General features: G+C 38.8%; 1 protein-coding gene across 2 annotated transcripts in view; it reads left to right on the top strand.

Annotated features, from left to right (window-relative positions):
• The first annotated feature begins 1,907 nt into the window (after positions 1–1,907).
• LOC143484012 (integrin alpha-M) overlaps positions 1,908–14,460 on the top strand; it is a 36,345-nt gene continuing 23,792 nt past the window's right edge. The window contains exons 1-11 of one of the 2 annotated variants that reach the window (XM_076982428.1): positions 2,195–2,274; positions 2,378–2,450; positions 8,891–9,008; positions 9,298–9,389; positions 9,671–9,738; positions 10,030–10,144; positions 11,364–11,494; positions 13,297–13,439; positions 13,577–13,736; positions 13,867–14,011; positions 14,109–14,182. In XM_076982428.1, the coding sequence (XP_076838543.1) occupies positions 8,938–9,008; positions 9,298–9,389; positions 9,671–9,738; positions 10,030–10,144; positions 11,364–11,494; positions 13,297–13,439; positions 13,577–13,736; positions 13,867–14,011; positions 14,109–14,182 (999 nt within the window). In that variant the 5' untranslated portion in view covers positions 2,195–2,274; positions 2,378–2,450; positions 8,891–8,937. Of the gene's footprint in view, positions 2,000–2,194; positions 2,275–2,377; positions 2,451–8,890; positions 9,009–9,297; positions 9,390–9,670; positions 9,739–10,029; positions 10,145–11,363; positions 11,495–13,296; positions 13,440–13,576; positions 13,737–13,866; positions 14,012–14,108; positions 14,183–14,460 lie in introns of those variants that run through there. The other variant, XM_076982427.1, reaches the window with a different exon arrangement.

Below are 14,460 nucleotides of genomic sequence, written 5' to 3'. Positions count from 1 at the left end.
TGTGTCTATATGAGTGAGGGTGTGTCTGTTTGACTGAGGGTGTGTCTATATGAGTGAGGGTATGTCTGTATGAGTGAGGGTGTGTCTGTTTGACTGAGGGTGTGTCTATATGAGTGAGGGTGTGTCTGTATGAGTGATACACTCATACAGACTTCCAACTCGACTTGGACTCGTGATTTGAGACTCGTGAACAATCTTTTATTAGTAATGTTCTTTTGTGTTTCATTTGACAATCTCTTCTCCGCCTGTCTGTATGCTATTCACTTCCTACTAACGTAACATTTTCGGCGCGCAGATCCTCGCGCCGGTCGCGAAGCGTCAAGTATAAACCTAACTTTACGTGACACAAATGCGTGTGCTGCAAACCATCGCAATCATGGCGGTGCTGGTGAGAACGCTCGCTTCTGTTCCACCATTCATAATAAGTTTTTAATACAAAAACTTCACACAAGTAGCAAATAGAAGAGCAGCAAACTGCAGCGTGTGTGGCATAAAAATACAGGACACTGGTTCCACAACACCTGAAAACCCACCCGGAAAGGTTAATCACTGCCTGAAAGGTTATTAGCATCTGCTACAAACAAGCTTAGAGTCACAGTTAGTGTTTACCCAGTTAGTGTGTTACTATAACAACCTAATGTTTACCCAGTTATCTTGGTATTGACTTGCCACCAGTGCACCAGTATAGAGGGTGTTCAGTCATGGAGGCCTCATAATGCGCCCTCACCGAGCCAGGCTAAGTGCAAGTACCCTGTCAATCCTGATCTTTTAAAAATGTAATGCGTTAGTTGCATAAACATTTTCCTTGTGTTGGGACACTGAAAGACACCTTGAAGTTCACATAGATTGTGTTTGATCCAGTTAGGAGACCAAAAGTTGTTGCTGCAGGGCTTTTTATGTCAGAATCATTATTATTGTAAAATTTGAATTCAATTAAAATTTTTATTTTATAATCACTAATTTGGTTGCTGTTTTCTTTATTATACATCAGAAGTGTCATAACAGACCATTACAACTATAAAGTCATTTGCAACTGCAGTGTCACTCAAATATTTGGGACTTGACTTGGATTGGACTTGAGACCAAAGACTTGAGACTTGACTTGGACTTGAGACCAAAGACTTGAGACTTGACTTGGACTTGCAAAAAATGACTTATGAGCATCTCTGGTGTCTGTATGAGTGAGGGTGTGTCTGTATGAGTATGTCTGTATGAGTGAGGATGTGTCTGCATGAGTGAGGGTCTGTCTGTATGAGTGAGGGTGTGTGTATGACTGACTATGTCTGTATGAGTGAGGGTGTGTGAGGTAGTGTTCTGGCTGGGTGAGGTAGTGTTCTGATTGGGTGAGGTAGTGTCCTGTTTGGGTGAATTAGTGTTCTGATTGGGTGAGGAAGTGTTCCTTTTGGGTGAGGTAGTGTTCTGATTGGGTGAGGTAGTGTTCTTTTTGGGTGAGGTAGTGTTCTGATTGGGTGAGGTATTGTTCTTTTTGGGTGAGGTATTGCTCTTTTTGGGTGAGGTAGTGTTCTTATTGGGTGTGGTAGTATTCTGATTGGGTGAGGTAGTGTTCTTTTTTGATGAGGTAGTGTTCTGTCTGGGTGAGGTAGTGTTCTGATTGGGTGAGGTAGTTTTTTGATTGATACATACATAAACTTTTGCATGTACCAGTGTTAGTATCACCTACACCAACATGAATCAGTAACAATACCTTGGATCAAACTGTTTGATTAATATTCATGTGGATGTGTGAACATTCTACTTGCATCTATATAACACATCTGTATAACTCACTACACACAAAGATATTACTGCACACTTCTAACTGCTGATTTTTTTCTGCAAAAACAGATGCAAAACCACAAGGAAGTGCAAAAAAAAAAAAAGACTTGAAACTCAGCAAAAAGTGTTGGGGGAGGGGAGAACACGCCGAATGTTCAGTGAGAAAGAGACGTGACAATGGAGATGTTGAGAGCTTTCGTTCTGCTGGTCTACACACTCTGGGGTAGGAAGATCTCATCTTAAAAGCATACGGTCTCAATTTAAAACCTTATTACCTTTTGTGTTTTATTACATTGTAAAACATTGTAAAACCTTACTACCTGTTTTATTATATCAATCTTACTGTTTTTTTATCTTTCAAGGTAAAATATGTCTTTAATATTACTATAATGTATGTAGACAACAAAACGTTATTGGCTATTTATGAAGAGTAAAACATTTTGCATATTCTGAACCACATCCTGCTCCCCGGCTGTTGTTGTGATGCTCTACGTTCTGGTAATTAATCTGGAGGAGTCTGGAGTCTCCTGTCTCATTCTTTTATTTCAATTTCATTTAATTGATTACGCATTGATTACCCACTGATTACCCATTCATTTAGGTGCCATTGAAGATGCTGTGCTAGATGTAATGAGTGAACTGATTTGTGAGAGGCACAGAGGTGTTGTGAGCAGGTGTGTGGAAGGTGGAACAGGTTGTTCTGAAGACCACGTTGTGTACCTTCAATATTAGAGTTTAGAAATTCCATATTTACATATTTCACATAAAAAGGCTTATTAAAAATGCTGGCCAAATCTGCATGAACACGTCTGTGTGGGAGGTGGTGGTGTGGCTTTTTGGGTGTATTTGTCCTGTGTGTAGCCACAGTGAGAACTTCCGGTAAATATAGTGAAAGATGTCACCACTCCCTGTTCTAACCACTCACACATATATGCACACACATACACATGCACATACACGCACACACTGATGTAGGTTTATAATAGTGAGAGCAAAACATTAAACACAGTTCTTTACATAAGACACAATATTCAAAACTGAAAACCATGCGTTTCTTTTAGAAAACACTGCCACGCAACTGCTACACTCACCTACCAAAATCCATACCCAGTCCTCATAGGTTACAACACTTCTAGGTCAATTTTACAAATCTTTAGATATCAAAGCCTAATCCCTATAAAGAGGCCACAAGTTGCAAATCCAATACTGTATAGAGATGGCGCCTAGTGAACCCTAGGGCAGTCATGGCCTGGTGGTAGGGAACTGGTCTTGTGACTGGAGGGTCGTGGGTTTGATTCCCAGACTTGAGGCCATGACTGAGGTGCCCCTGAGCAAGACCCTTAACCCTCAATTGCTCACTTGTATAAAAAATGAGATAAAAATGTAAGTCGCTCTGGATAAGGGCGTCTGCCAAATGCCGTAAATGTAAATGTAAAAGTAAATGTAAACCCTAGTGTCCATGCACAACCAAAAAAAAAACTTCCCTTGTAATTGTGTTTTACTTGGTGCAGAAATAACCTCTAAATTTGTGAATATTCATGTGTGTGTGAGACCTCTGACAGACCTACACAGCAGACTACAAGCTGAACACTCAAACATGTGGTGGTAGTGTTTTCCATTTGTCACTTCAGTGTGTAGTCATATGGGAAAATTATCAGATATTTGTGTGCACAGTTTGGATGCAATAATATGGTTTTGGCAAGAGATGAAAGAGTTTTGGTTGAAGTGTAGCTTTTTCCAAAAGTGTGAGATGTTTGATGCATAACGCTCTCCTTCACATCTCCAACATCATTGGTGGCCATCATTACTGCTCAGTGTGATACGACCTTCATCACTAAGCAGCACTGAAGCCCCCTGTCTCCAGCGTAGATGCTCCCTGGTCCAGGCTAGCTGAAGAAACTTGTGCCTGCTGGTGTGTTCAGGGACCCTTGCTGGTCGTCTATCACATAGACCACTCTGATGTAAATGGTTTTGAATGGTCTGACACTTGGGAGCCTCTCACCTCCTTTTAATGTGCCTGGAGTTGTGTGGCATTTATAATCCGGTTCCACAGGGCACTGTTCATAATGAAGCGTCACTAGTGTGGGAGGTGACCAAAGGACGTCCACTTCTACGTCTTTCTGTGACTCTGTCAGTCTCTCTGTATCTCTGTTGCAACCTGCTGATGACATTCTGACACTCTAAGCTCAGTGACCACTTCCGTCTGAGAACATCCTGTTTGAAACCTCACAAAGGTGAGGTACTGTTGATCAATAGTGAGGTGTCATCTTGGTCTCATGATGTTAACATGTGAACAGCATGATTAAGAGGACTCTTTTTACTCTTTATCATTCATGGATCAAACACCTGATGTGAATTTTGCTGTTAGGTTGTTAGGCTGTTAGATTTAGGTTCATCCTGTATTTTCACCCGAAAGCCAAATATCCTTTATACTGTATAACTTTTTGTGAGTAACATATGTGTGTATATATATATATATATATATATATATATATATATATATATATATATATATATATATGGATCAAACACCCGATGTGTGTGTATGTGTGTGTATACGTGTCTATGCATAAGTGTGTATACATACTGCTTGTGTGTGTTTGGATACATATCTATATGTGCAGGCCCGTTGACAGTACCCCCCCCCCCCCCGGCTTACGTCATTTGAATTTCCTCTGTAGCAGGCAGTCCTTGTGTTAGGTCATATAGTATATAATATAGCCACACATCAAAGCTGTTTCTGACCATACCTGTCAAGTTTTGTATTTAAAAATACGGGACATTTCCCGTATATGATGTCATCGCCTAATTTACATAATCGGTTATTTGCATATAGCTGGAATCGAGGCTGTAGGAGAGACGAAAACATTGGAGTGGCAAAAAGTGAAGAAAAAACACCCCAATTATGTTTTGAACTACAAATGAATAAATAAATTAATTTTCTAGTGGTATTTCTAGCTACAAATGGGGACATCTCCTGGGCATATTTCTGTGTCTTTAGCCCGCGTTTGTGCTTGGCAGATTGTTCGTGCTGACGGACATCGTTCCTTCCCCCATGAGAGACACTAAAATCACAGCTACATATCTTACAGAATGAGTAGCTGTGCCCCTTCATGCTCCTCTTTAGGAAAGTAAATTCCCTGTCCCATTCGTCAAGGTACTTACACGTAGGCTTAGCTTTTTAGGCAGGACTGCCTTCTCTCGTTAAATCCATCTCTGATTTGTTGTTCCAAGTTTGCTCCCACTGTCGACACTAAACCCGCGAGTTTTCAATTTAAATTTTTTTTTAAAGCATTCATGTGCCGCGCCAAACAGAATTCTGTCACTAGCCTCGCGAGAACTGTCATCTGCAGTAGTCTGGGTAGCAGTTCTCACGAGGCTAGTGACAGAATTCTGTTTGGAGCGGCACATGAATGCTTTAAAAAAATAAAAATTGAAAACTGAAAATACGGGACAAATACGAAAAAAAAATAAAAATACGGGATGACGCCGGGACAGAGCGGTAAAATACGGGACTGTCCCGGCCAAAACTGGACACTTGACAGGTATGTTTCTGATAGCGGCGCGAGGGTCCGTGATCGCGGTGGCTCCACCCGTGTGCGAGGGCCTCACGCGCTGTCGATTCGCGAGGTTGTGCACCTCTCGAATTTTGTAACTTCGCCTAAGCGCTATGAACAAATCATGTTTGCAGGGTTCATACACCTTTATAAGGTGGAATTAAAGCACTTGTACGTCACTTTAAAGGTCCATTTCAATATTTCCCAGCACGTTAAACTTAATTAAATTAAATATTTATACATATACTCAAAATGATTCAAAATAATTCGCTATTTTTATCACATTATTTAATGGTTGTTAATTTTCAAAATGCCCAATCTCAATGTCTTCACGTTCTCTCATGTTTCGTCCTGGAATTACAAGAGGCTCATATTTGTTAATGTAATACAGGAGAACTGTTCAGTCAGATAGCTATTTGTTGTGAAATGAAGTAGTCACAATTTCAAGCATTTTCAAGTACTTTAGCCTCAATTCTTTAAAACCTGGAACACAATGCAACTTTAAAATTTGTCAGGTAAATGTTTTTTCTTTCTTTTCTGCGCTCCAGATTTCTGTTTTCTTTAACTATCCACCACTGTATTTCCCGCTGTTGGGCGGGTACCAGCCGATTACAGTCGGTGCTGGATCAAACCATTTTTCAGTGGGAGGCGGGGGTGTATACACTTAATGGAAAATATGCAGATAGGTAAAAAACATATATTTTAGCCATTGAGCTTATTTTGAGTACAGAATTTTATATTGATTAAAGATTTCAAGATTATTTTTAAAATTATAGACTTTAAATTTAAAAAGTAAATTGTTTGGGCTCTTTGATGGGCCCCCCTGGTCCTGGGGCCCGGGACAACAGACCCGGTTGTCCCCCCCTGTCAACGGGGCTGTATATGTGTGTATACACGTGTGTGTGTGTGTGTGTGTGTGTGTGTGTGTGTGTGTGTGTGTGTGTGTGTGTGTGTATACATACAGCGGGTAAAATAAGTATTGAACACGTCACCATTTTTCTCAGTAAATATATTACTAGAGGTGCTAATGAAATGAAATTTTCACCAGATGTCGGTAACAACCCAAGTGATCCATACATACAAAGAAATCAAACCATAAATTTGATTTTATGAAATGACGTTATTTGTAATAATGTGAAATGACACAGGGAAAAAGTATTGAACACATGAAGAAAGGGAGGTGTAAAGAGGCATGGAAAGCCAAGACACCAGCTGAACTCTCTCAGTAATTAGAAAGCAAGCCTGCCCCTTGTCAGTGCAAATTAATATCAGCTGGTTCAGTCCCAAATGATGGCCAGCTATCACACAAGAAACATCTGATGATGGGTAAAAGTAAAGAGCTCTCTCAAGACCTTCGCAACCTTATTCTTGCAAAGCATAATGATGGCATCGGTTACAGAAGAATTTCTAAATTTCTGAATGTTCCAGTGAGCACTGTTGGGGCCATAATTCGGAAGTGGAAAGAACATCATTTCACCATAAACCGACCACGACCAGGTGCTCCTCGCAAGATTTCTGACAGAGGAGTGAAAAGAATTATCAGAAGAGTTGTTCAAGAGCCAAGGACCACTTGTGGAGAGCTTCAGAAAGACCTGGAATTAGCAGGTACGAGTGTTTCAAAGAAAACAATAAGTAATGCACTCAACCGCCATGGCCTATATGCACGCTCACCACGCAAGACTCCATTGCTGAAGAAAAGGCATGTTGAAGCTCATTTAAAGTTTGCTGCACAACATTTAGACAAGCCTGTGAAGTACTGGGAGAATACAGTCTGGTCAGATGAAACCAAAATAGAACTGTTTGGATGCCATAATACACATCATGTTTGGAGGTTAAATGGCACTGCACATCACCCCAAGAACACCATACCAACAGTGAAGTTTGGAGGTGGGAACATCATGGCATGGGGCTGTTTTTCAGCATATGGTACTGGCAAACTTCAAATAATTGAAGGAAGGATGAATGGAAAAATGTACAGAGACATTCTTGAGAAAAATCTGCTTCCGTCTACCAGGATGATGAAGATGAAACGTGGCTGGACATTTCAGCAAGACAATGACCCCAAACACACAGCCAAGGAAACTCTCAATTGGTTTCAGAGAAAGAAAATAAAGCTGCTGGAATGGCCCAGCCAATCGCCTGACTTGAACCCAATAGAAAATCTATGGAAAGAACTAAAGATCAGAGTTCATAGAAGAGGCCCACGAAACCTTCAAGATTTGAAGACTGTTTGTGTGGAAGAATGGGCCAAAATCACACCTGAGCAATGCATGCGACTAATTTCTCCATACAGGAGGCGTCTTGAAGCTGTCATTGCCAACAAAGGCTTTTGTACAAAGTATTAGATTTCAGTAGATAGACATTTCAGTAAGCGTGTTCAATACTTTTTCCCTGTGTCATTTCACATTATTACAAATAACGTCATTTCTGGACATTTATGGTTTGATTTCTTTGTATGTATGGATCACTTGGGTTGTTACCGACATCTGGTGAAAATTTCATTTCATTAGCACCTCTAGTAATATATTTACTGAGAAAAATGGTGACGTGTTCAATACTTATTTTACCCGCTGTATATGTGTGTATACATATGCATGTGTGTGTGTGTGTGTGTGTGTATACATATATAGTTGTGTTAAAAATTATTCAACCCCCATAGCAGTAAAGTGTTTTTGCAAGTTTAACATTTATTCTGTTATTTTATTGTGATCTTCTCCACAATCAGATCAAATAAGGGCTTGTATAATAGATAAATGAAACTTAAATTACAATAATATTTCTTCTAATATTCCAACAAATGTCCTTTTCGTGATTTCCTCTTTGAGACAATTATTCAACCCCTTAGACACATTCAACATTAGTACATAGTACAACTCCCTTTGGCAGTAATAACTTCCTTCAGACGTGAAACAGCTCGACACGTTTCCTGTAGCAATCAACAGGAATACGAGTCCCTCCCTCATTGGCAAAGGCCTCCAGTTCATTCTTGGGCTTGTGTGTTCTGCCTTCAAGTCCCACCAGAGATTTTCTATGGGATTTAAGTCAGGTGAATCAAAACACACACAAACATACTTTCACACATGCACACTCACACACGTGCATATTCACACACACACACACACACACACACACACACACACACACACACACACACACACACACACACACACACATATATCTTACAGTACAGTACCAAACAAGCTAAGCACTGTAACGCCGGGGGTGTTGAGTGAGAAACAGAATGAATTCATTGAGATTTTGTGCAGGCAAATACATAATCAGAGTCTTCAGACATGAAACCAACATGAAGGTACACAAATATGGCAGACTTACAAGACCAAGTGGTCACACTGGGAAACAGAGACCAGGAACGAGATGAGATGTACAATGATCAGTAAACAAGAAGACCACCATCCACCTCCAATACCACCGACAATACCACAGGCGCGACAGCCATGAGAAAACAGCATAGAAACAGATTGAACAACAAGGACCTGTACACATGATTTAATGTATTTGCAAAGTAATTTAAACGGTTTTTCTCCCTTGCATTGCAGCTATATCAGACTCAGATGGGTTTAACCTTGAAGTAACAAAGCCAGGCATGTTTGTGGGGAATGGAGAAGATTTTTTCGGTTATAGAGTTCTACAGTATCAGTCTGACCTGAAGAAACAGTGAGTAAACATGCAGTAAGGACAGTAGTAATGTTGTTATTGTGAGAGATCATCCCTTTGTTTTAGAGTAATGGATTAAAGTAGTAATGTTGTTATTGTGTGAGATCATCCCTTTGTTTTAGAGTAATGGATGAAATGCTTGACCGTTTCATGGGGTCATTGTTAAGAGTTAATTGGTTCAAAGTTGACTGATTTATAGGGTGGACATTAGAGTAAATTGGTTAAATGCTTGACTGTTTCATAAGGTGATCATTAAGAGTTAATTGGTTAATTGTTTACTGGTTCATAGTGTCATAATTAGTGCTCCATTAGGAAGGAAACAATCAGGAACAATTTACAGCTGCTCACAGGAGAAAAAATGCAACCCACTGTACCAAGAAGGTACACAGTCACATATACACTCACACATGCACTTTCACACATATACTCCCACACACACTCTCAAACTCACACATGCACTTTAACACATATACTCACTCATACACAAACACACACACTCTCAAACTCACACATGCACTTTAACACATATACTCACTCATACACAAACACACACACTCTCAAACTCACACATGCACTCACATACACAAGATGTTTAGAGTAAAAGCTGTATATTATGATGATCAGATCTAGTCCTTTTTTGCATTATATTTACTGGTTCACAGATTCAAATGACACCAAGTTCTTTGGGATGTCCTTGGCAGTGAAGATAACACCCCCTGCTGGCCTGATGGTGAGTTTAATGCTTAGTAAACAGTTAAAAATAGCTTTATTATCTGCACACATCAGAAAGACTAGTACGTGGATCCTAACCCCTTCACTGTTAAAATAGATTAACCCTAACCCCCTGCACTATTAAAATGGATTAACCCTAACCACCTGCACTTTTAAACATAGATTAACCCTCACCCCTTGCACTGTTTAACATAGCCAACACACACAAAGCCCTGACACAATCATGTAACCCTGGTTGCTGCTGGTCATTTGAAGGAGTAACATTTAGCTGTTTGTGGTGGTGTTTTAGAGCTGCAGTCCGAGTGTCACTCATGAATGTGATGGAAACTCGTATCTGAACAGCATCTGCTACGAGTTCAACAGCATACTGGACACTGTAAGCAACAGCAGAGTTGCTTTCCAAGGTACCCACTCTTCCTCTCTCAATCTCTCCTGTTCTGTATGTAACCTTCATGACAGAACATATCAGGGTTTCATCTTGTGAATTTAATTCAGCTGAATTCAGCTTATTAACTTAATACGGTGTCACAAGAAGTCCAGATAGATTTTCTAACAACCTGCTTACTGGAACATGTACTCATTACCAAGGTTTGGTGTCTTAGATCTGGACAGCCACTCTAACCCAGACCCGGCGAGTATCGGTGAAACTCGGGGTAGTTACGTGGCGATATTCGGATGTGATTTCGCCGCGAGGGTTTTTATGATTAGTGAAATCCAAATGCTTAACCACAAAAATCACAGAACTAAGACCTCCGCCAAAACGTCTGCGGGAAAAGCACTGAACCAATAAACCACCGTGAAACGAGGCATGGGGAAAAAACGGAGAAAACAAAAGATCGTGGAATACTCAACGCAGGGAAAAAGTAACAAACAAACTGAGGGTTAAGGTAACCCTAACCCTAGACAGGAGGAGCTGGCTCTCTAACCACAACAGTAAGTAGCACCCTTCCCAAAATAACAGGAGGGGAAAACTTGAGGCCAGAGTGCCACAGGAGTTACAACACTCAAATGACAGCGAGAGAGGAAGCGTGGTGACGAGGCACCGGACAAATGTATGCAATCAGGTCACCATACAATCAGGTCACCACTGATTGTGATTGGCACGACGAGAACTGACTCATGAGCTCCCTCCTGTGGCGGCAGGCGTGACAACTCTGGAGTCAGTCTTTACAAGTGGGACATATCAATGGTGTAAACTCAGTAGGACACATCAGTCATGTAAACTCAGTCGGACATTTCAGTGATATCATTATATTTTGACATATAATTTCATATAAATTCAGCTTGTAGAATTGGTCTGATGTGTTAGCCTACTTCAGAAAACGAATGCTTTATCTTAAAAGTGAGGGACGATCAATTAAAATGATAAAAACATCTAAAATCAGTCATTATTTTTTTATGTTTTAATGTCTTGTTTTTAAACCAGTGGAGCAGTTCCAGAAAGACTTGAGCGTTTTGGATACTGCTGCAAATGATAGTATCCCCAGATCATTTAAGTGCTTTCTGGGTGAATGATGAATATTGTGTTTTGAGGTTTGAAATGTTTACCTATGTCCAAATCAACATATATACAGTCCAGTTATAACTAGTAATCTGATCTAATTTCCAATCATTTGTTTGCAGAGTGCACAAAAGGGGTGGTGAACCTTGTCTTCCTGTTTGATGGTTCCAGTAGTATGACGAGTGAAGACTTCAAGGCGAATAAGGAGTTTATATCGGATGTCATGACAAACCTTAAAAATTCATCCATTCAGGTCAACACACTGAAAATTTTCTATTAATTTACTTGCATTTATTTTCAGATATTCTTGATAATGATAATTTATTTATAATTTATTGTTCTTTATCAAAATTATCAGATAATAATAGTAAATCTTAAACACTAATGCATTTTTTTCCAATAAATATAGATTTTTCCTCTATGTAAACTTTGATTTTGTAATGTAAGGCGGAGGCAGGATGTCGAGATGTGAGAATGCTCTTTAAACCCTTTTATTTAATGCAAACAGCAGCACATACCGAATAACACGTAATACACACAGAGTGGACTCAAACAAAGATGAGCAACAAGCACATCAACACACATTAAATACCTTAACTTACCTTAACTATAACTAAGAACCAGCAACACACATTAAATACCTTAACTTAACTTAACATAACTAAGAACCAGCAACACGCATTAAATACCTTAACTTACCTTAACATAACTAAGAACCAGCAACACACATTAAATACCTTAACTTACCTTAACATAACTAAGAACCAGCAACACACATTAAATACCTTAACTTACCTTAACATAACTAAGAACCAGCAACACACATTAAATACCTTAACTATAACTAAGAACCAGCAACACACATTAAATACCTTAACTTACCTTAACTATAACTAAGAACCAGCTACACACATTAAATACCTTAACTTACCTTAACATAACTAAGAACCAGCAACACACATTAAATACCTTAACTTACCTTAACATAACTAAGAACCAGCAACACACATTAAATACCTTAACTATAACTAAGAACCAGCAACACACATTAAATACCTTAACTTACCTTAACTATAACTAAGAACCAGCAACACGCATTAAATACCTTAACTTACCTTAACATAACTAAGAACCAGCAACACACATTAAATACCTTAACTTACCTTAACATAACTAAGAACCAGCAACACACATTAAATACCTTAACTTACCTTAACATAACTAAGAACCAGCAACACACATTAAATACCTTAACTTACCTTAACATAACTAAGAACCAGCTACACACATTAATAACCTTAACTTACCTTAACTATAACTAAGAACCAGCAACACAACTTTGACAAATGACATTAGATGGATGAACCTACACATAGAGAACCATGTGAAGTAAATACAATTAAGGACAAGTTTTTTAATTCTTACTAATTTGCAATCCTGAAATTGTGCCAAGCAGTTATTGTGTTTGTCAGTTAGACATTGTTATGAATTTTACTACTAAAAATCATTAGTGATCACATTATTATTATTATTTTCATAGTTTATTACATCTACTCTGTAGTTGTTCCTGATAGACGTCTGTACATTCTACAGTAAATTGGTAGAAGTAACCCAGCACTGTTACTCAGTTGAAGCTGTACAGCATAAAATATAAACACACATACACAAATTACCAGATGTCATATGCCTTGTTTCAATAAGGACGTTCATGAAAAGCCCTCAGGAGACATGGCACAACAAAAGACAATTTATCAACATTTAGAAAACCTCTAAGTAACTCTTTGAAAAAGGAGTGTTATATTAATAGTACATTAATAGTACAGTACAACTATAATGTAGATATATCTAACAAAGTGATGTTATATTAATAAGTACAACTATAATGTAGATGTATCTAATAAAGTGATGTTAGATTAATAAGTACAACTATAAAGTAAATTGTACAATTATAGTACAACTACAAAGTAATAAATTGATGTTGTATGTGGAGTGTTGATGTGTTTCTGAATTTGGCTGCATGTTTGATGAATCCAAATGTCTTCTGTTTGCATTTAGTTTGCTGCAGCCCAGTTTTCTCTATTTACCCGGACAGTTTTCACATTTAAAGATTACGAGGATGGTACAGCAAAAAAAAAACTTCATGATGAGGAACATATGAAGGATATCACAAACACACACCATGCTATAGACCATGCACTGTGAGCAACCCAAGTTTCTCCTAATGTAGAAGTTGTTTGGTCAGACTGTGTAAATGTGAAACCTAGAACATAGACTGCTGGGTCATTCATTAATTATCTTTAATAAGGGTTTATTAAGGAGTCTGTTTATTTTCCAGACAATATCTATTTAATAATGTGACGTCAGGGGCGAATCCTGAGGCTACAAAAGCACTAGTCATCATTACTGATGGGAGCCCCAGTGATGCAGACTGGGGCAAATATTACAAAATTATAGAGAAATGTGAAGATCAAAGAATTCAACGTTATATCATAGGGGTGAGCTCACTTAAGAGGACCAACCATGTAATGCACACATTAATCCATCTATCCATCCATTTATCCACCTTTCCATTTACACATCCACACAATGATCCCCTGATACAATCAAGATGTTTTTGATTGACAGGTTGGGGAATTGAATAAAGAACAGTTTGCCAAACTTGTCACACTTGCCTCAGAGCCCAAAAACGAGAACACATTTAAGATTGAAAACTATAAAGGACTAAAAGGACTTTTGTTTAACTTGCAAAACAAGATCTACAACATAGAAGGTATTATTTAAAACCTAATTCAACTTTTAAGTATTAGGAACTTTAAGAATATCCTAATTCAAATCTAATAAATCATGCCATGTTTTTCTGGGTTCAGGAGAGCAGAGAGGCGTTAGCAGGAGCTGGAGCAAGGAGTTGTCTCAAAGCGGATTCAGCGTAGCCTACCATGAAGTACTTTAACATCACAAACTGCCTGAGAAATCAATCAACCATTCTGTTAAAATTGTGTCTCTATCACATTGGGGGAATTTGTATCTTTTGAATGGTGTAATTAGACTGTTAAATATGTGACTACAGTGGGGTCTGTGCCTAGACATTCATAGACAGTGTTGGGGGTAGATACTATTACGAAATGTCTGAGTTGCCCCTGGATGAAACACCACTGAACTTCTGAACAGTTACTGTGGCTTCTATTAGTTAGTGCTAATGCTGCTATTACTATAGACAGG

This window comes from Brachyhypopomus gauderio, chromosome 20, assembly GCF_052324685.1.
Source record: "Brachyhypopomus gauderio isolate BG-103 chromosome 20, BGAUD_0.2, whole genome shotgun sequence".
NCBI lineage: Eukaryota > Metazoa > Chordata > Actinopteri > Gymnotiformes > Hypopomidae > Brachyhypopomus > Brachyhypopomus gauderio.
The sequence above is the reverse complement of the archived record's forward strand: the minus strand, read 5'-3'. Positions and strand labels throughout refer to the sequence as shown.